The 23,067-nt window shown below is 40.0% G+C and overlaps 2 protein-coding genes across 2 annotated transcripts; both read left to right on the top strand.

The window, feature by feature from the left end:
• Positions 1-77: 77 nt before the first annotated feature.
• Positions 78-3,443, top strand: LOC124293899. Its single transcript, XM_046736800.1, has 4 exons — positions 78-496; positions 2,785-2,984; positions 3,100-3,397; positions 3,433-3,443. Exons 1-4 carry the CDS (start codon positions 427-429, stop codon positions 3,441-3,443), a joined length of 579 nt encoding a protein of 192 aa, XP_046592756.1. The 5' UTR covers positions 78-426.
• LOC107225048 (aminopeptidase Ey) lies at positions 3,441-10,019 on the top strand. The gene is made up of 15 exons (XM_015665357.2): positions 3,441-3,478; positions 3,557-4,028; positions 4,089-4,244; positions 4,341-4,649; positions 4,744-4,924; positions 4,996-5,131; positions 5,279-5,360; positions 5,433-5,607; positions 6,368-6,557; positions 6,821-7,098; positions 7,356-7,492; positions 7,685-7,858; positions 8,031-8,171; positions 8,414-8,495; positions 8,586-10,019. Exons 1-15 carry the CDS (start codon positions 3,466-3,468, stop codon positions 8,742-8,744), a joined length of 2,685 nt encoding a protein of 894 aa, XP_015520843.2. The 5' UTR covers positions 3,441-3,465; the 3' UTR covers positions 8,745-10,019.
• Positions 10,020-23,067: the final 13,048 nt, after the last annotated feature.

The raw sequence follows: 23,067 nt of genomic DNA, 5'->3' as shown, positions 1-23,067 counted from the left end.
TGAAAAAAATAGGGACCACGTGACCCCCTCTTCTGAAGTCGAAGCACGAAATTGCGTTTACCCACTTAAGGGAACGTATAGTAATGGACACCCACCGGCCCATTATCCAATTTATCGTTCGACGTAACAAAAGTGCCTAATCGTAGGTAAGTGAGGCAGACATAAGCCGGGCTGAACAGTACGGAGCGGATTGTGAATGGGCAATAGGAGAATCGGGTGATCATGATGCTGCGTTGTCAATAGGACGAATGGGACGTGGCCTAGTGTGCGATCTAATCCTTCGACGATTCACGCATGGTGCATGTCACGAGTTTTCCCAATTATATCCTGCCAACCGGCCGCACACACGAGCGGATACATTCTCGTTTATTGTCGAGGATGTCAACAGATTATTGAATCTAGGGAACCTGACTTTACCCTACGCGTATGGGTTTAATAACGTATGTGTCCCAGTTCACCACTGCCTCGGCATACGATAAAGCTGTTTACGTTAGCCGTAAGTCTCGCCGCTGGTTAATTATTGCAAATTAAGTTTCACACAGAGGCTAATTCAATTGACCGATTCGGACGGTAGGTTTTGAACCGTTTATTGTTATACATTGCACGAGGTCGAACATCGAAGCGTATTCCATTATATCAAAGTGTCGCATGTTTTACGTGTATTTCTTGTAAGTATACCTGGATTCAATAACTGCTGTTTATTTTACGACTCCGATTGTAATTTATGGTCACACAACAATAAAATCTTCATCTTTCTCTGTCATACGCCTGTACGCGGTCTCTGCAATAATTTCTTCGTTTGTTACATCTTACCGTTCCAGACAATGAGCACGGTAGAATAATTGATCGGAACAATGGAGTACCGTCCAATATCACGTGACTGACCAGGTATTGTGTTTATATAAATGTACGATACTGCTGCGAGTGCATACGAGTCTTGATTCTTGCATTACCTGATTGTAGAAATGCTGTAATATCGATTCCAATATTTCTGAGATAGGAAAAGACGAAAACATTATTCGAAAGTCCGAATTAACCATCCGTCAGATCTGCTCCTCTAAAAATTGGAACGAAACCCTAACTATAACCAGAATCATGCCGACATTATGTCACTTAGGGGCTGAGTATACAAATCGCCTAAAAAGAGAAGATTCACGGGTGCATTACCGGGTACACTTGGTGAGATAGATTACAGCCATATATTACTACATCGGTATTATAAGAGATTGAAGTACATTTTCCATGCGAGGTGGGAGATCCGTTTGTAGAACAATGGTGGAATGGATTGGCGCATATGCAGGTACGGTGCCGATCCATAGGTGGGGGAATTAACGCGTCAACTTCTGGCTCACGGTCCGCACCTCGTCTTCGATAGGTAAAACCGTGGAAGTCGGGATATCGGCAACTCTATAATTGTGCTCGATCTCTCTACCAGCTTTGTACTTTTCTTTCAAGTCAACAATTAACGCGATTCAGCTTACTTTTAAAAAGTACGCGTGTTTCCGGTTAACTAATCCGCAATCACAGTGATTTTTCAATGCGCCGAGGGTCCATCAGCTCCTGGGAGCCTTGGGCAAGGCGAAATTGTAAGTTGAAATTTTTCGACTCTAGAAGAACTTTGCGGTTCATCTGCCGTTTCTTCTTCTTCTACCGCACTAAAGCCTGTGGTTTAGCAGATCATTCGATCAAACTAATCTAACCATTTTTGATTTCGAAATGATTTACGTCCCTTTATTTTCTTCCACCTAGACAAGTTCTTTGAGACGTTCGGAAGTGAATAAACTGATTTTAAATTAAAATTCACGTTATTACGAACTGTTCGATTAAAGCTCTTGACGTCTGCCATAATGTATGGCAGTCTTGAAAGCATTTGTGAAGAATCCGCACTTTGATAAATTCTGCAGTGTATACCCATATCTATGTCGGTTCTCCGTGCTGCTGCATTGACTAGAACGGAGGAGAATGGCGTCGCAATTGTTTCGTAGTATGCGACGTTTCTTATCGGATGTGTTATACCACACACTCGCAATTCGTTGTACTCACCCACCTTATACTTGTCCGTCACCTTTTGCTGTTATCGCTTGCTGGACCAAGTGAGGCTCGAGGTGCAATTTACGACGGTGCAACCTGCGTGCGTGAGTGCTTGCGTACGCGCGTAATTCCATTTCATCTCGTGCGCAAGCTGCGTACCTCATAATGATGTTGGACAATTTAAATTCTAACTTCAACTCCGCTTCGATCAGTTTCAGTATATAACCTGACTAGAGCAGTTAAACCGAAAATACAGGCGTTGCGTGATCTAGATGAAATTAAAAGCCGGAACTGTGACCTACAAGGTCTTCTCAGCGTGTTTAATTTGTTGAATTGTATCGTGTAAATCGTTGCAAATCGCATGCCTGCGGATAAGTCTTGGATTCAATCGAGATCTTGGCGGTGAACCGGAAGTGGATCAGTAACATAAACAATGCAATTACTTAGTACGCGCTTAGTCCGATCGCCATATCACGCTGCGAAAGATTCGTCGTGTGGCTTTCAGTCGGATGTTTCGAATCAAAATGCTTGGATAGCGTGACTTAACCATTCGAGCTAATTACGACGAAATGATGATGTCATTGGACACGATACCGGACTACTATAATCTATTTAAGAATCCACATGATACTTGTACGAATGGTTTTTACTTCCAGTTTGGGAATACGCGAAAAAAAGAGCCCTGAAAAATTTTCTAACCCTTATAACTTGAATACAGACTAATCGCTGTCTTCTTCCCCGTTATTGCTTTAGCTGATAACATGGCCCAGATCGCAGGCAGCAGATCAGAGTTCACAACGAGCGATCTCGGGCTCAGTGACACGGAGTATAAACGAAACGGCGGCTGTTTCTTGTCTTATAAGAAGACTGCCGTAATAATCCTGATGTTCATCATTGGTGTCATCACTGCAGGGTTGATAGGAGCCTACTTGAATCCATGGGCGAACAAGCCAGTGAGTTATGTCAATGGTTTTGACTTAGCTTCTTGCATCCAGGAGGTGAACTGACTTGGAGGATATTCGGGAGAAAGCAGCATAACTAAAAGGTGATTTTTGTGGCATTGTGCAGACTTTGACGGCTCTGACCTTAGCTGAAGAGGATGACGTTGAGGGAATCAGACCCTCAGCCAGGTTCTCCGTTTCGCCTTTGATCTTTCCAACACTTTACAAAGTGGAACTGATCCCAGTTACGGAAACAGGAGTGACCAAGTTAAACGGTCATCTAATCGTGGAGTTCGCTTATAACGGAAGTCGGCCCTTGTCAAAAATAGTTTTGAACGCCAAGGAGATCACGGTAATCAAAACGAGACTGTTCTCAGCGGATGATCTGTTATCGGAACATGCTCACTCCAGGAGAAGGAGGGACGGTAACGACGAGAAAGTGACAAATCCTGAGATAAAGAGCACGTCTGAACCTACGCCCCACGATTCTAGAATGACGCCGGAAGGTAAGACTAAATTTCCACAGGTTTATTTCGTGCTTTTTCATTTCCTAATGACGCGAATGCTCTCTTCATCATTGTCAGAATCAGGCTTGGACAACACTTCCTCTCGGACTTCAGTGAATCTATCCAGTATTGTTACGACCGAATCATCCAGTCATAAAGTTGCCACCAATGAAACTTCAGCCCCTACCTCGATTACACCTCCAGATGTAATCACCACGAGCAACGACGCTTATTTTGAAAAAGACAAGGCTAAATTACCGGCTCCAAGTTCAGAACTGCCCGTAGTCATTCAAAAAATTTCACCACCTTTGATCACCACTCGTCCGATTGTTTCGAGCTCGACGCCCGAGCCTCCCTCACTCTCTTCTCCGAAGAGGAGCACCGAGATTCGAATCGCTAATGACGAGATGGACGCCGTCGATGGTTTCTACGTAATTTATCCGAATTCCCCTATCCTAAGAGGGGTCTATTCCGTTGAAATAACGTACGAAGCCAAGGTCGACGGCCAGGCTGTTTTCAATAACACTTACGACCTTGAGGACCAGAAGAGGTGAGTCGAAACTCGATCGCTCGATGATCACTCTCCTTGAATTTTATTCAACTTTTCCAGATGGATACTGGCGACCAAGTTGAAACCGTTTGACACTGGTACGCTCTTTCCTGGATTCGAAGACCCGGTAGACAAGGCTAGATTTTCCCTGTCAATAGCGAGGCCTACGACTTTTCACACTCTGACCAATATGCCTCTGATATCATCAAGCGCCATGTGAGTAGCGACAAAGCTACGTTGATCGATACCCGACATTGCGGGGTTAGAATTTTCACAGCAGTGTAATAACTGGGACCTGCGCATTCGTTTCAGTTCCAACGAGTTGGCGATGGACCATTTTCAAACGACACCTCCACTCTCTTCGCATAGCCTGGCATTCGCTATCACCGATTTGCAACCGATAGTGGAACCGAATCTTCACAACTTAGAAATACCTCTAACTTTGTGGATCCGAAGCAGAGAAGTTGGTCAGACTCGTTTCGTCTTCGAGACGATGGGGAGAGTCGTGCAAAGCCTGAGGCATTTCTTCTCAGTCCCGTATCCACTACCTAAATTGGACATTGCTGCTCTACCTGGACTTGATGGTGACGGCACAAGCAGCCCCGGGCTAATTTTCATCAGGTCAACATCATCTCAAGTTTAATATTAGTATCGACGCATGGTACAATTAATCCTTTTCAACGGCATGTATTATATTCACGTTATCTCGTGACAGGGAATCGATGCTGTCATTGGACCGAGAATCTTCTGCAATTGCTAAGGAGTTTGAGGTTCAGAACCTAATTAGATTGATCGGCGAACAATGGTTTGGAGGGTTGGTCAGCACCCAGACTCGGATGGAAGCTTGGTTCCTCGAGGGCTCATTATTCTACTTACAATACTTACTGGCTGATAAGGCAAGTAGCGATATAACGGAAATTAACAGACCGGAATATTGTTTATAACAGCTGTTTAATCGATTTTTTAGACAGATCCGAGCCTCGATTCCTTCAATTCAATCGGCATCCTTCAGCACAGCGTGTTTGAGGCTGATGCCTACGACGTGTCGAGGTCTATGAGGTCCAAGCTCAAGTTTACAGCTTTGAAAAACACTTACGAAAAGGGTGAGTGACTATTTAAACATACGAGGGACAGAAATTGATAAGTGATCCTCTGAATCCGGTATATCGTCTGAATTATCGATGAAATTCGATGTTTCTTGTTGTAATATACACAGGTTTTTTTCATGCATAAATTGTTACTCGTTATAGGTGCATGTCTGATTCGCATGTTGAATTACGTGATATCTGACTCGGGATTTAGGAACGGCTACAAAACGTTCCTGACTAGGTGGTGGGTACCCGTTTCACTAGCGTGTAACGATCAATGTTTTGCTGTACTGGATTTCCATTATCGCTTCCACAGGGCGAACGCGAATGCCGATGTCTCCGATTTCCTTGTCTCTATGTCGAAAGAAGCTCAATGGCTTCCGGACGGCGTATCCTTAGCACAGGTTTTTGCGTCCTGGATTGACCAGGGTGGTTTTCCGGTCGTCACTGTCACCAGGAATTACGAAAGTGCTTCTGCAACCGTGCGGCAAGTGAGTTACTGTTAAATTCAATTATCAAACTCACGGGTAGGTACGATATACTGACCGTAAGAAAATACTCATTCATATAACAATAAGTATCCAAGAGATAACTACACACGGTGGCATATAATGGATAAAACTGCTGTCGCCTATCTACACTCAGAGGAATCTACTATACTTTTTGAAATGGAAGTATCGTACGACAGCTTGACTACTGACAATCGAGTGCATCGTTGAAATAATTGTATCAATATTCGAAATGGATGACAAACTTCCTTAGTTTCTTTGAATTCTGCAGACCATTTCTTTGGCAGGAAATGGTCAATCAGAATAATTAGAAACCGGCATGCAGAGTATACATTTCCGAGAATTTACGTTGTGGAAGATGAAGCATCAACTTCAACGCATATAGGTAAATTGAATAATAGCAGGAATGATGGCGACGCGACGGGGCAACAGTTCACGAAAACAACGGACGGTTCAAGGAGTACCAAGAAGGAGATGTGGCGCCGGACGTAATATGTTACACTAATTAACTCATCAGACTCGAACAGTAGTTACAATTACTTGAGACGTGGCGATTGTTCGTTGCAGACTAAGGGAAGGCCTAGTTATTGTTGGATCCTCTGTTAAAGTAACATTGACTCATCGGTTGATTGAAAAAGAACTCTATGTTCAATTCACTGTCAGCCGAAGAATCATGCGTTACCCTGGATTATTTTCTTTCAAACTACCGATCAAAATGACACACGGTCATTATTCATTCCAGGAGCAATTTGCTTTCGATAACGAAACAATAACAAATCGCAAGTTGTGGCACGTTCCTGTTACTTACATCGTCGATGGAGAGAACTGGTCGTCGCCGTCAAGAACGTGGATGAGCCAGGAAGAGGCAACTTTGATCGGGCTCGGGAATCACGGTGAAAAAAAGTGGCTTTTACTGAACGTTAATCAAACCGGTGAGTCGATTCATCAGTGTCAAAAAAATTAACACCATATTCGACTCAAGAGTTGCTTGTTACGCTGATTACAATGAACCGATAAATTTTTTGGACTCCGACTACTTTCGTCTTGATCATCTCGACGAAGTTGGTGGAACTCAGAGTAGAAAGTTACAATGTGCATAATTTGTATTCTAAATTTGGTTTGGATAATTACAACAAAGCTCATCATCTTCGGCAACTAAGTGTACATTACTTCGTGAATTGTATACTGTTCAAAGGCTACTATCGGGTTAATTACGACTTGGATAATTGGAGCCTGTTGGCGTCGGCCCTCGACTCGAAATTCGATAAATTTCCGGTAACAACGAGAACTTCGTTAGTCGACGATGCTCTTAGCTTGGCTTGGGCCGGCCGCTTGGCGTATCCTGCAGCTTTGAACTTAATTCAGTTCCTTCACAAGCGGGAGACACACCACTCACCATGGACGGTCGCTTTTCAGAATATGGAAAAGCTCAACTACCTTTTACAGAATACTGCTGCATATCCGAGCTTTCAGGTAATCGATCGGTTTTAATCTTTCGTTTGTTAAATTTTAGTGCCCGATTGGTGTATTGCTGTAGAAATTAGCACATCGTATGTGTCGTATTCTTATACGTGGAGTGATTGCTTAACGTTTAATTAATAACAGGTAATTATTAAAGAGCATGAGTTTGTAGTTATGGAAAATATACTGATCGAAGCTGATAGTGAGTTATACGTAGTGAGGTTTGCACACCAGCCGGGTTATAGAAAGTGGTATTCTTTTACTTTCAGAAGTTCATGGTGAAATTCGTATCACCTCTCTTCAAAAACGTAACAGCATCCAGCGCTGAAACGCAGCTCAAATTGATTGCTATCAAATGGGCATGTCTAGTCGATAATCCAGAGTGTCAGAGCTATATGAAAAAACTGTAAGACTATGTATTCTCGGATAGATTTTCTCACTTTAAGATTTTACGGAGTTTAAACCTACGAGGGAATTGGCATGGGTATATTCTAATAGATGGGGAAACGAAAATGATGAAAAACATTAGCGAAATTCTCTCTATGTTTGTCACGATATATTCTTGACTTTAATTTTCTTCAATTCTCACAATTCGTAGTTCCAACGTGCCTAATTACCTCAAAAAAACTCACCAATGCACCCTGGCGAGATTCGGCGGAAAGCTGGAATGGGATTTTCTACTCTCGAAAATCTCTGTCGCTTCGAATAGAGAAACAAAATTGAAACTCTTATCAGCTTTGCCGTGCTTTCAGGTGGAATGGATCCTTCAGCTGTGAGTATGCGGTTAACTCAATGTGATGAAAATAATCGTGACGCGTTTTTGCGCGTAAAGTTATACAAAAATTGTGATTGATTATTAGGGTGAGACAAAAGCGTGTTGCATCAAATATCAAATGAACTAGAAAACCATAATCGAATCGATTTTCATTGTTTTTCTATACAAGACTTTTGAGCGACATAATGACCGAAGGGAAAATCGACGAACACGAAACTCTGGAATTACTTCGCAGCTTTCGTCAAAATCCAATGGCTTCTCGATCGGCATTCAAATTTCTCCGAAGATACTGGAATGAGATTTTCCAAAGGTTTGTTTTTTTATTTTACATAAACATGAATACATAAATTATTATGACAGGTTCAAACCTCAATTCTTAATGGATTTTATTTACTAAGTGTGCGATTATTTTGTACAAGTCTGGAAGATTTTTGTCTTGTTATTTTAAACTACGCAATAAAATGGTAAAAAAAAAAAGAAACTCGATGCTGTGTTGAAATTCTGTGTGATCAATTTTTTGGACAGAGAATTTACCAACAACATTCTTTGCAGGTTTTCAAAATCGTATCCAATCCTGAAAGCGTTCGTCCAAGCATCTGCTAGCGGTATTATGGATGAACAAGATATCAAAGACGTAAGTAAGACATTTCATTCTGAAAAACGAAACACAGGTTAGAATAAAATAACCATATAAATAATATACCGATGTATTGCATTTTTGCAGTTTCAGATTTTCAAAGAGAAACACTTCGACAGTTTGAAGTTCTTGGGACACACTATAGGAGTTGCTGAGGCCGAAGCCAGGTCAAGGAATTTATGGCTCAAGGAGAATCTGATCGCGGTTCAACGGTGGCTGGACGATTATATCAGACCAACGATATAGTGATCACAGAATCTGAAGAAGCTCAAAGAACAAGTTGATTAGTTAATTGCAATATGCAGTAAAACACATACTTGCAATTAAATATTAACTGACAACGTGTTTACTCGCGTAATTTTCAACACTCGTTAAGGAAGTGCAGCGCAGGGAAGTTGCGTGGATAGTGAAGTTCTTGGATTTTGAAATAACGAAGAAATGTCGATTTGGTTACAGAAAATTATATCGTTCAAATTCGGATGGATTTCCTTTTATTGGCTGCGTCAATAACGAAAATTTATCTTCAAAAATTAGGTATATCGTGAAATTTTGTATGTATGGAAAAGTTGGCTTGATGTTGAGTGAAATCTTGTTTGATCTTCATTATTATTACGATCTCGGTACGTGTATTTACAATAATATAAATCTTAGGATAATGGCTTTTGATACTTTATCGTCGTCATAGAAATGGATATCTGACGATTGGACATGATAAACTTGTTTCTTGTTTCTGTCGAAATGCTTGAATTTTACAACGCGACAACCGATGAGGGGCGGAGTGATTCGATTCAAAAAAAATTTCGATTCGAAAAAATTCATAACGAACATTTCTTACGTTCAATGTACAATTATTGGAACGGATTTGGCATTTCTAGACTAGTTGCCACTTTTGAAAAAAAATGAAACGGGTTTCGGTATTACCGTTCGTTTCTGATCATAATTTTAGATTATTAAAAAGGAAAAAGAACATCGTTTCTTTCGAAACGAAACTTTCAGTAGGTTTTAGAAGTATTGGGTAAAATAAGTCCGTACATTTTTTTGAACAGAATAATATTTCTTTCTGTCAAACCATTTGTCTTTTATACATTTTCACTTTTATCGCAATTGTTAAGATTGAAGACAACACATAATAATGCAATAGCAACATATTTACGAAAATATGTGAAGGCGAATGCCTTTATTACTAAGAATGATGAATCGAGAGAGTTTGGAAAAAAAAACACGAACTTTATAATAAATAGAGTATAAATTATTGTGTACATTTCAATATGTAATTCCGTGGTAATCGATGTGATGTTCTATGCAATGTTCGGAAAGCATATTATGTGTAAGATAAAAAACCAATAATCTGTTGATAATCTTACTCTGTGTGTTAAATTACTACTTAAGATTCGATAATTGTGCGAATGACGTAAGTTCAACGGAATAAACTATCGTCGTCAAATTCATTATGCGTAATATATTTCGAAAATAAATCTGAAATGTAATCAATTATCTTAAGAATAAAATTGGTTCGATTGATATTCGTGGTAAGAATCATTCCACGTCGGTGAAAATAAAAGAATACCTGAAGTGGTTACTGCTGCAGGATATATATATTTTAATTGTGCATTATATCTATTCGGAGTGCACACGATCTAATCCTTTCGTGGAAGAATTCCATCACGATGAAGTGCATCGCAAAATAGATTTCAGAATTTTTTTAAATTGTTAAAGATTTAACAAAAAATCCGAAAGAGTTAGTTTGTCAGTAAAAAGACTTTCGTCTCGAAAACGATTTGCATGATGCTTTCTGGAATAATTGAACCATCAGAAAGCGCAAAAGAGATCTGAAACCCCAACCGACCAGCAGTTGGAAAAATACGAAAAAAAAAAGGACGAAAATTGATTCTTTGTATAGATAATACAGATGAGAAAATGAAGAGAAGACACAATATGATACATCATACATCGTGTCCGCATGCGGAGTCTTGTTGTACAATTACGCGGGCCGAAAATTGAACTATATCTTCAAGTTATGATGATGACTATACGATACGGTACTAAGCATATTCTGATTCCAACAATGAATACTGCACACTGATTTCCACGTCTGAGTATAAGATTTCTTATGCGATGTTTCATCATGTTTTTGCAGTCTTCGTTGTCTTTAAATTTACTTCTGATCTGAAATTGTGACATTACTACACACTGACACTCAGGCACTTGTACAATAATGAGGGCATCGTCAATAAAAGGACCTAATGCTACGAATGTGTGACTCTTCTTCGCGACTATAATTGGGAATATACGTCGGGGATTTACCATAATTTAGCCGAAACGTTTGATTTGTTGTTGGGAAAGTTGACCCTGTTGTTTTTTAATTTATCGAGTGAAGATTTTTACAGATATAGAGAAGATATGAAAAATGGCTGAGAGTCAGCTCCTAGAGGACTACTGAGAAAATTACCTGGTTTTACTGCTGTAGCTACCGATGACAAAATCGTAGCCTATCTGGACTGCGCCCAATCGAATTCTCTCGCAGAATCACGTCGGAATAGTGCCAGATAGATTTCATTCCAGCACTTTTCAAAATCGCGAAAATTTTCGCCAAAAATGCAAAGGGGTTGGCCTTACTTTTTTTTTGGGCAAAAAACTTTTGGTCTCGGATTTGATTTAAATGACCCTTACCTGACTAATTGGACACCCAGGAACTCAGAAAACGCAGCGAAAAGGGCGTGGGATCAACAGGAGAGAAATTACGAAGGATTAACCAGCTGCTGAAAAATGTCGAAAACTCAGGTTCTCGTTTTGGGGCCGTAACTTTTCATTCGTTGCTTGCAGCGTATTGGGACTGCGCTTAATCGTTTTCCCCGGCAAAATTACGTCGGAATAGTGCCAGATAGAATTTATTCCAGCACTTTCCGAAATCGCGAAAATTTTCGCCAAAAATGCGAAGGGGTTAGCCTTATGTTACGCCCCGACGTACCGCCTTGGCGTAACTTTTTCAAAATTCCATTTCATTTCATTGCTTTAATTTCTTCAATGCACAGATATCATTTCATCAAAATCTCATATTCTAATAACGGCGAGTTCCACCCCTCCTGGCAAAAGTCACGTAGAGACCAACGATGATCCCTAGTATAAGGTTCAACTTTATTCTATTTATCTGGTACCAAGAACTGAGATGAGAGACTGCTGAGTTAGTATCAGTAGCGCTCAGCCTGGAAATATTCCTCTTTTTAAATTAAAATTATAATCAATAACTAGGATAAACCACTACCTTCAGAACCATCAAATTAAAATAGATTACTCATTGGAATGTATGAATGAATGTGTGAACATTGCATGCAAATATCTTTTGTTCATATTTTCAATGTGTCACCGACGAGATTGAGAATCGTCGGAACACCGTTGGAGAGCGAGAAGTAACGCTGACCATGTGGATTTGGGCACCAGGAGGTCGCCCTCGCACCTCATTGGCTAATTACCGTTGTAACTAATTACAACTGCAGCTCCTTGGACCCTCGGGCCCAAGAAGCCGCGTCTTTCGTCTGTCAAGTCGCGAAGTGCGTGGACGTAAACCCGGATTAGCCCTCTCGAGCAAGAGTAGCGTTTGGAAAATCTTAGTTGTGACCGACCTAAAGTCTCGCGCTAATTCGTTAAATTCGAGCATTCAGTTATTCTGTTAGCTGCAAAAGACTCACTATCTTCTACATTTCCATCTTTTCTGTTCTTTACTAAATCTCGTCATTTCGCGAATAGACATTTTTATGATATTCCATTTTCCTTAGTTAAAATTGAGTTCGGCCCTGATTCAAGCGAATCAGGTAATCTTAAGTAAAAAATAATAATAATTACACTATCATTTTTAATAAATAATCGTTCCAATCAATTTTAACTTATCATCAAAATCACAAACAGACACTTTCAAACTTTCGATAACAAGATATCATTCTAAATTCACAAAGACTAAGTGACCAGCGTTCAACATCATTCGATTCATCAACTCTTCCAAATTTGAGGTGAGGCCCCTGGTCCAGCAATCTACCGACGCAGACCGACACGATCCGACGGCTCTCAATCTCGTCGACCGATTCACCCAAAAGCTAAGTCAATCCGAGTGTTAACCCTCAAAAAATTAGACGAATTCTTGTTCACCTTGATAGTCAAAACTACTTCAGTAAATTCACAAAAACCAAGCATAGAATTGGTGGCTAGCTTCACTACCCCCAATTAAATTCCACTTATTGTTTCCAAGAATTAACAAATAAGACTAAACGATTAAATATACATATTAAATATATATACATAATATTAAACGATTTAAGATAATCTAAAAAGAGAGATACAATACAATTATCACGACCAGCTAGTTATAACCATCGTTCAGAGTAGATGTTCCTGGTACCAAATAATATTATCTTCTAGAATAGTATAACACGCGATTTTTAATTCAATTTGAAACCTTTATAAATTGTTATTTTTGGCTCAAATATATAATTATCACCATCGATTGTTACCAGATATTTCAATAACTAAATTGAACCAGAATATACTTCATCTTTTACCAGTTAAATCTTTTTAAACATTTATTTTGAGCGACCTTCTTCCCATTTTCTTTATTATAAAATAGCCTCAACTATTTAAACAAACCTCACAGACCTGTATAGGTCTATAGCAACACGATCCTACAAATTACCGGCTTATCGAGAGGTAAGTCTTTTTCTTAGATTTAATTATTATTCATTGTCGTTACGTGGGAGCTAGATTATTCAATTAATCATAAACTACCACCGCTCAGTACACCCTCACCCCCACGTAACACAAGAATTGGTGGCAGCGGTGGGATTTTGTTGCTAAAAGTGAGATTTGTTTAAATAAAAAAAAAAAAAATAAAAAAAAAATTTTCTTTAGTTTTTGTGTTAAAATTGAAAAACTGGTCAAACGCATGAAAAAACAAAGTATCTTTCTTTCTAGATAATAATTATATAATTAATGACAAATTGTGCATGAAACTCTGCGAATTATTACTTGTGTATTTGTATGTCTATGTCATAATATCCTGATATCGTATATTGCCGAATTTTCCACTGGTCATTTGTGTATTAGCTGTGTTCCCAATATTTGCCTAAAAATTGGCCTGAATTATTTCGTGTGCATAAACAACCTTTTTCGATTTTGAAATGCCCAACGAAACGGGAAACCAGAGCGCGGACCGAACCAATGTATCCGCTCTAGACGCGAGTAATGCGATGATGACGTCGATGGCGGAGTGCTTTGCGTTGCAGCATAGTACATTAAATATTCCATATTTTGACGGGAAAAACATTCGTTTGAAAGATTTCTTACAAGACGTGCAAAACGGTTCAGTGTATATTCCGCCGAATTCGGAAGGCGCATATGTAAAGTGCGTTCTAGGAAAATTGCAAGGAGCAGCTCGCGATAGTACATATGGCGAGACTTTTAATACGGTCAATGAATTGATAAAACATCTGAAAAGTCGATTTGCAGCTGAAAAGACTTATCCGTATTATCAACAAGAGATCGCGAATATACGGATGAAACGTGATGAAAACGTGAGCGATTTCTACGATCGATTAAAAATCTTGATTAGTGCAGCTCGCGTAGCTTTAGAAGACGAGTACGGAAAAAGCGAAGTCGACGCGGTAATGAAAGTTCTACAAGTGAACGCGTTGGATGCTTATATTCGAGGACTACCTGAAGCTATCGAAAGATATGTTGAAGGACGTGTAAAGACATTGGAAGAAGCGTTTAAGTTAGCGCGAAAAACAGAAAATCGTATGCGCCAGGGAATAATATCTTCCGGAGAAACGCAGAGAGTACAAATTCCGCAACCGAACTCTCCAATGATCTATAATCAAAATAACGCGCCGCAATTGTATTCGAATTATGGCATCTCAGACGGAGCGGAGACACGCGCGAGAAGCCCGTCACCGAACGCGGCGATGTACAAACACCCGACGGCAAACGTCGCCGATCGACGATCACCCGAGCCGAGGGGTTATTACCCATACGGCATGCCCGCTCACTCACAGCTTCAGTACCAGCAACCGCGTGGTTATCAATATCCGCCTTATTTTCCACAACACCCGTATTATTATCCGCCGATGACATATCCGTATTTACCACCTTATGGATATCCGCCCACAATAAATCCTACATCGATTCCACAGAGATCGGGATCGCCGGGAGCAAATTTAAATACGAGCAGACCGAATTCGCCAAATTTAAACACCCGTTCATACGACCCGAATCAGCAGTCCGGTTTTAATCAAGCGAGGTTTGATAATTCGAACGTCAGAACACGGTCACCATCTCCGCGTAGAACGTCCGAATCAGCTGAATCTTTAAACTTGAACGCGACTCGTCGTCCGGACGCAACGGCGAGGTACGCGACGCCCGAGCGTCAACCGACGGTCCGTTTCGCGGAACCGCCGGCCGGTGCATTGATACGTGCGGACCAGATCGAGAATCGCCACTGATCAGGATGACAGCTCCTGAATTAAAAGAACACTCAGCTATTTTTCTAATAGACACCGGCGCAGATATCAGTCTCATTAAAGCTAATGTTTTACATCCTGACGTTTTAATCAGTGTAGACGAAATTTCTACGATTACGGGAATAACAACCGATAAAGTAAAAACTTTGGGAATAACAAATTTGACTTTACAAAACGAACCAAGTAAATTTCACGTCGTACGATCAACCTTTTTGCTAAATTGCGACGGTATATTAGGTAAAGATTATTTGCGCGAACGTAAGGCTGAGATCTCTTTCACACATAACACCTTGGTAACGAAAACTGACCCGATTAGACCGATACGATTTATCGGATACGAAGAACATTCCGATACCGAAACAAAACCGCAAAAACGATTCTTTAAAATTCGTGCGCGCACAAAGCAAGCCATTGGCATCGACGTAATCAGTTGTGGCACAAAAGAAGCATATTTGCCACGCGTAGAAACCATGGACGGAGTATACATTGGTGAGGCTGCAGTCTCGGTACAAGATGGCGTATGCCATGTTCTTGCAATTAATACCTTGGATAGAGATATTGAGATAGAGATTCCACCACAGGAAGTGATACCTTTTGAATATCACAACTTTCCGGAGGAGCATGAATATCACGATTCAAGTTCAGAAGACTTAAATTTAGAACCTGTAGTGACTGATCGATTTACAGAAATTCAATCAAAATTGCATTTAGATCATTTAAATATAGAGGAACGCGACCACGTATTAGATATCATTGAGGAATATCCAGAATTATTTCATTTACCTGGAGACAAATTAAAATCTACACCCGGAATTCAGCATCGTATACCAACAGAGGATGATATACCGATTAATACGCGACAATACCGGTTCCCTCCAATCCACAAAACCGAGATTGAAAACCAAATCAAAATTAAAATTGACAACGGAATAATAGTTCCTTCAAATTCACCGTATAATTCACCCGTGTGGATTGTACCCAAAAAACCAGATTCTGCGGGTAGAAAACGATGGCGCATGGTAATAGATTTTCGGAAATTGAATGAAAAGACAATTGGGGACGCGTATCCATTACCTAATATTACAGACATTCTTGATCATCTCGGTGAAGCGCGATATTTTTCAACTTTCGATCTTGCCAGCGGTTTCCAACAAATTGAAATGGACCCCCGAGATAGAGCAAAAACTGCATTCACAACACCAAACGGTCATTACGAATATCTCAGAATGCCTGAAGGGCTTAAAAACGCGCCCGCTACATTTCAAAGATTAATGGATCAAACATTACGCGGACTACAAGGTGTCGAAGTTTTCGTTTATTTAGACGACATCGTAGTTTATGCAAAGAATTTAGAAGAACACGGGAAGAAAATCCGCCGGTTATTTAACAAATTAAAGGACGCTAAATTAACGTTACAACCAGATAAATGTGAATTCCTAAAAACAGAAGTGGCTTATTTAGGCCATATTATTGGCAGATCAGGAGTTAGACCGGACCCGAAGAAAATTACCGCGGTTCGACATTTTCCACAACCTAAAAATCCTAAGAACATTAGACAATTTCTGGGACTAGCCGGTTACTACAGGCGTTTTATTAAAGATTTTGCGGGAAAGGCTAGGCCTCTCACAGACCTATTAAAGAAAGAATCACCATTTATTTGGGGAAAAGATCAAAAGAAAAGTTTCAAAATTTTAAGGAAATATCTATGCCAATATCCTATCTTGCAGTACCCAAATTTTAAGAAGCAATTCACGTTAACTACCGACGCATCCGACTATGCAATCGGAGCCGTTTTGAGCCAGGAGGTGGACGGTTATGACATGCCCGTCGCCTACCTGTCTCGTGCTCTGAGCAAAGCGGAACAAAATTATTTCACAACTGAGAAAGAGTGTTTAGCAGCTCTATATGCCGTACTACATTTTCGACCTTACCTTTATGGCCGAAAATTCACACTGGTTAGTGATCATGAGCCATTACGCTGGATCGACTCGATTAAAGATCCCGGGCAGCGACTAATACGATGGAGGCTCAAGTTACGAGATTACGAGTATGAATTCAAACACAAGGCTGGACGACTTAACAGTAACGCAGATGCATTGTCGCGCAACCCAGTCCCTATTACCGACGGCATTAACCAATCGCCGGAGTCATCTGATAGCGGAAACGATAGTGACAACCTAATAATTAAATCTGTAGATTCATTTCCAAAGTATTCAGACTATTTGAAAATAATTAGAACAGCTGATATTGAAAATCCAAACATTATTGAAGTACACGAAAGCGTTTTCGATAGACTTGACAATTATGCGCATACCGTTTCTGTAGATCTTGAAATGAGTTCCGGTATAGCAAGCGATTTTAGGAAAAAGTATGGGGTACCGGAACACCTTCGCAGTCAAGCTGATATGCATTCAGTAGCTAAATTAGAACTGCCAGATCAGAAAATTTATTACATTATGACAAAATTAAACTTTTGGGACAAACCAGAATATGAAGACATGTACCTCAGTCTGATCAATTTTCGGAAAATTTTAGAGGATGACTCTGTTAAAACAGTTAGAATACCTAGAATGGGATGCGGTCTAGATAAACTAGCATGGAACAAGGTAAGAACCATGTTACGATTCATTTTTGGAGGAACGGGAATCAAAATTTTTGCTTGTACAAATTTAAAATTAATAGAAAATCAAAAACTTCAAACGATATTTGCTATTATGAACCCTTGGTCAAACTTGAAGGTCAGGAGTAAACCGAACCAATGGAAGATATTACCCATCGATTCGAAAATTTCAAAATTACCTGCTCCAAAAATAAAGCGACCATTAGCTAAATCAGACTCAGTCCCAAGGAAAAAATCAGCTGACGAAACATTCTGTCCAAAAACAAAGACTACCATAGAGCGTGATGAGAACGCGATCTCAACAAGAACTCGATCGAGAGCTAGGACAACAGCAGGAAGTAGGCAAGCTGTTTCTGAAGACTCATCCGACGATGAATCTTCCGAACCGCCGGCCTACCGGAGGCAAAGAAGTGTATTACCGAATTTAGGTCTTGAACAACCTACTACATCCCAGGGAACACGACAACCTGAACAAACAGACATTCAGACTGACGCACGAACCGACGACGACGTTGAATCTGATTCTGAGCCTGAAAATATAGCAGTAAAATTAAAATCACCGCGTGATAGAGATAGCGATTCGGATGATGATGTATTTTTGCAAACAGAAGCGAGTCGTAAAGCTAAATTATCTATAGATCCTAAAGAATTAAGGAAATCATTTGACCTCTTTAATAAATCTTTGCGCGAAAGAAGTAATCTGAATCCGAAGGAGTTGCAAGATTCATTTGAACTCTTTGACAAGACCTTGCACGAGAGGAGTCTTCTAGACAACTCCAGTAACTCGGATGCAGATGAAGTAGAATTACCAGGACATATATCAGAGGGTGAAGAATTAGACGAAACCATACGTGAGGTACTCGACGAAAAAGACGAGACGGATGACGACGAACTGAATAAAAAAATTGAGAGATTTTTAGAAAAAGTTAAGAGAAATCAAGGAGACAATAGCGAGGCTGGACAGACTAATACCAATCAAAATAATTTGAATGAAACAGTAGTTAGTCGACCTTTGCAGAAATCGGCATTACCAACACCTATAGTCGCACCCAGACCAATAGCACTCTCAACCCCGTATCCTTTGAATATGATACCTGAGTTGAATGAGACAGGGAACATTTCAGTGAAAAGCAAGGTCAGCAAAACGCCAAGGCGTTTACAGCCGCAACTAGAATTCCGAGATTTACCAACGCAAATTGAAATTACGGAAAGTATACCACCAGATTTAGAAACAGTATCGCCATTAAAATTTCCCAAAACAGGTTACCATTCAGGGAATAGAATCTCATTCAGTCGTGAAAATTTGACATACAGAAAAGACAATTATGTACATTTCATATCAATAGATTCAGAATTTTCTACACCAGTCAGCAGACTATTAAACGATTTGGAATTAATAAATGCAGACGATCATCGTGATGCAAAACCAAAATTAGGCCAAGTTATTATAACAAAAACGGGAAAATATAGCATATTTAGCCTCGTAGTTAAAAGAAAACATTTTGACAAAATAGAATTACATAACGTCAAGGTAGCTTTGGGAAATTTGAAAACGACTTTATTAGATTTGAAAATAAAAACATTTAGAATTTCAAAATTAGGGGATATGACTGACGAACTATCAATAGACATCGCGAATTTATTAATATATATTTTTGAGGACGAAGACATAGACATTACCATCTGTTCAGGTATAACCGAGATACCACCGGTAGAAATAAGACCAGGCATAATTTCGGAAATGCATAGTGGACTAATGGGAGGACACAAAGGCGTGACCAAAACTTATCGAAGAATCCGCGAAAGATTTTATTGGCCACGAATGAGAGAGGATATCAGTAATTTCATTCGAAGATGCGAAAGCTGTCAAGAACAAAAGCTAGTTCGCGTAAAGACTAGGGAGCCAATGCTAATAACGGACACTCCATCTGAGCCGTTTCAGAAAATTTCACTAGATACAGTAGGTCCACTTCCGCAGACCCCTAGTGGCAACAAGCATATCTTAACTATGCAGGATAATTTGACAAAATTTTGTATCGCCGTGCCTATTCCCGATATAAGAGCTGAGACAGTGGCTCATGCAATGGTAAAACATCTGATTTTGCAATTTGGATCGCCTAAAACTATTCTAACAGATCGAGGAACAAGCTTCGTAAATAAACTATTACAAGAATTAGCTAAACTTTTCAAAATTAAACATATTACAACTTCCAGCTATCGACCACAATCAAATGGCGCATTAGAACGTAGTCATATTGTTTTAACAGAGTACATTAAACATTATATTAATGAGTTTGACGATTGGGATGAACTAGTTCAATTTGCTATGTTTTCATACAATACGGCAGTTCATGAAGCCACAAACTTCACACCGTATGAGCTAGTTTTCGGAAGAATAGCGCGCTGTCCAACTTCGTTTGATACTGAGGAAAACTGTTTAACGTACAACTCGTATCTTGAAGACCTAATAATCAGATTAAACGAAATGCAGGCCTTGGCTGCGAACAACTTAGTGCAGGCGAAGGAAAGGTCGAAAATGTATTACGATCGGACAGTACATCCGTTCAAAGGCAAAGCGGGAGACATGGTACGCGTACAGATAGAAGCTAGAAAAGGAAAATTTAGCAAGCGATACCAGGGTCCATATAGAATTGTTAAAGTCTTGGAAAACAATAACGTAGTATTAGAAGGTAACAACGGTGAAAGATTCATTAAACATGTAGACAAACTCGAATTGGCTTACTGATGGAACGCATTGTAGACTGATTAATGCGACTACAAATATGGGATTGGGAGTAATGTACATTCATTTTCGAACTTGAGGAAGAAGAATACCATGGATTCATTAGGGGAATTTACCTTATTAATTATCGCATTTTGGATATTGAGAGAAACCAACTTGGAGGACTACATAATCACATCATTTACCAACAATCGTGGGATATACTATGAAAAGTTACATAACATCAGACTTAGGGAAGCAGATTAGTTGCTCAGGAGTAAGTGCAGTACGAGGGGCACTACGGAAACGATTCTTTATTTCTAAGTAATTTTAAGCTTAACGCCAACGGATGGGGCGTGACCAACCGCAACGAGGGATATTCAACTGTAACTAGCTCTAAGTTTGAAGCCTAACACTTAAGAGGGAAGTTCAGCGATGAACTTGATCTGCCCTTAGAGTTTGTTCAGAAGCTTTTGAATGGATCAACTCAGTGTGATGTTAACCTTGAAACCTTTCCTTTCTTTCAAATTCCTTTCATTCCAAATTAACGTTAAAAATGCTACAGTATATTAGAAAAAAATGACCATTGGAACTTCGGCAATTATTTAAGGCAAATGGCAATTTGGTGAAAACTTTTACAAAACCTAACAGGAGAAAAGGCGAGTTCGAGTGGCTGAATGCAGTCGACGGGCTGTTTGGGTCCAGAATGCACTACTCCAAAGGAACCCAGATGCCAAAACAAGGCAGCACTTAAAAGTACTGCCAGGATTCCCGTTCGTCAACCTATTAACGAGTATCCGCTACGAGGGTACACATACGACTACGACTCTCAGTGGGTCACATGACACTGGGCCCACCACAAAGATCTAAATGCACGGAATCCGGCCTCTACCAAGGCGTAAGGCTCTCCAGCTAGCCGAGCATCCAGATCTCGTTCACCAATCAGAGGACACGGTACACCTGATGTTCAGCAGCGCCAAAGCCAAATGTCAACCAACGCAGAACACACTAGCCGTTCCACCAACGTTTCGCATAAGTCATTTTCGCTATGAAGAACTCGGCTGACCAGTCTCACTGATCATAGAGAGTTATTCTCCCGCCGACCTTACATCCTAGATTGCGATACAGACGATGGTCACCATCTTATAAAATATACCACCTTTAGTAACGTTATTACTTCCTTATATTAACTTTATACATACATCGTATTCTTGGTGTAAGGCCGGCTGACCAGTTTACTGATCACAGAGAGTTATTCTCCCGCCGACCTTACATCCTAGATTGCAGTAGCAACGATTGTTGCCATGTCATAAAATATTCCACCTTTAATTACGTTATTACTTCCTTATGTTAACTATATATATGTGGCTCTTGATGTGAAGGCCGGCTGACCAGTTTACTGATCACAGAGAGCTAATCTCCCGCCGACCTGAAATTTGTTTTTATAAACTATATAATACCTTAATATTTCATCATCGTTGTGACACTGTCACATATACACATACATTATCTTTTGATTACTCTCAATTTCTGTATATCTACTAGCCTTTAATTATTCATCAACGGGGACGTTGATGGTTTCTAAGTGGGGAGGGATGTTACGCCCCGACGTACCGCCTTGGCGTAACTTTTTCAAAATTCCATTTCATTTCATTGCTTTAATTTCTTCAATGCACAGATATCATTTCATCAAAATCTCATATTCTAATAACGGCGAGTTCCACCCCTCCTGGCAAAAGTCACGTAGAGACCAACGATGATCCCTAGTATAAGGTTCAACTTTATTCTATTTATCTGGTACCAAGAACTGAGATGAGAGACTGCTGAGTTAGTATCAGTAGCGCTCAGCCTGGAAATATTCCTCTTTTTAAATTAAAATTATAATCAATAACTAGGATAAACCACTACCTTCAGAACCATCAAATTAAAATAGATTACTCATTGGAATGTATGAATGAATGTGTGAACATTGCATGCAAATATCTTTTGTTCATATTTTCAATGTGTCACCGACGAGATTGAGAATCGTCGGAACACCGTTGGAGAGCGAGAAGTAACGCTGACCATGTGGATTTGGGCACCAGGAGGTCGCCCTCGCACCTCATTGGCTAATTACCGTTGTAACTAATTACAACTGCAGCTCCTTGGACCCTCGGGCCCAAGAAGCCGCGTCTTTCGTCTGTCAAGTCGCGAAGTGCGTGGACGTAAACCCGGATTAGCCCTCTCGAGCAAGAGTAGCGTTTGGAAAATCTTAGTTGTGACCGACCTAAAGTCTCGCGCTAATTCGTTAAATTCGAGCATTCAGTTATTCTGTTAGCTGCAAAAGACTCACTATCTTCTACATTTCCATCTTTTCTGTTCTTTACTAAATCTCGTCATTTCGCGAATAGACATTTTTATGATATTCCATTTTCCTTAGTTAAAATTGAGTTCGGCCCTGATTCAAGCGAATCAGGTAATCTTAAGTAAAAAATAATAATAATTACACTATCATTTTTAATAAATAATCGTTCCAATCAATTTTAACTTATCATCAAAATCACAAACAGACACTTTCAAACTTTCGATAACAAGATATCATTCTAAATTCACAAAGACTAAGTGACCAGCGTTCAACATCATTCGATTCATCAACTCTTCCAAATTTGAGGTGAGGCCCCTGGTCCAGCAATCTACCGACGCAGACCGACACGATCCGACGGCTCTCAATCTCGTCGACCGATT

This window comes from Neodiprion lecontei, chromosome 4 (genome assembly GCF_021901455.1).
Source record: "Neodiprion lecontei isolate iyNeoLeco1 chromosome 4, iyNeoLeco1.1, whole genome shotgun sequence".
In the NCBI taxonomy this organism is placed as follows: Eukaryota; Metazoa; Arthropoda; class Insecta; order Hymenoptera; family Diprionidae; genus Neodiprion; species Neodiprion lecontei.
Note: the sequence above shows the minus strand (reverse complement) of the source record. Positions and strands in the feature narration are given on the sequence as shown.

Excerpts from the sequence above, each read along its gene's own strand:
- LOC124293899 (XM_046736800.1), top strand. The coding sequence starts at position 427 with ATGGGTTTAATAACGTATGTGTCCCAGTTCACCACTGCCTCGGCATAC. Across the intron at positions 497-2,784 it reads TAAAGCTGTTTACGTTAGCC|CTGATAACATGGCCCAGATC; the intron begins GTAAGTCTCGCC and ends TTATTGCTTTAG. Across the intron at positions 2,985-3,099 it reads ATCCATGGGCGAACAAGCCA|ACTTTGACGGCTCTGACCTT; the intron begins GTGAGTTATGTC and ends GGCATTGTGCAG.
- LOC107225048 (XM_015665357.2), top strand. Across the intron at positions 4,245-4,340 it reads CTGATATCATCAAGCGCCAT|TTCCAACGAGTTGGCGATGG; the intron begins GTGAGTAGCGAC and ends CATTCGTTTCAG. Across the intron at positions 4,925-4,995 it reads AATACTTACTGGCTGATAAG|ACAGATCCGAGCCTCGATTC; the intron begins GCAAGTAGCGAT and ends TCGATTTTTTAG.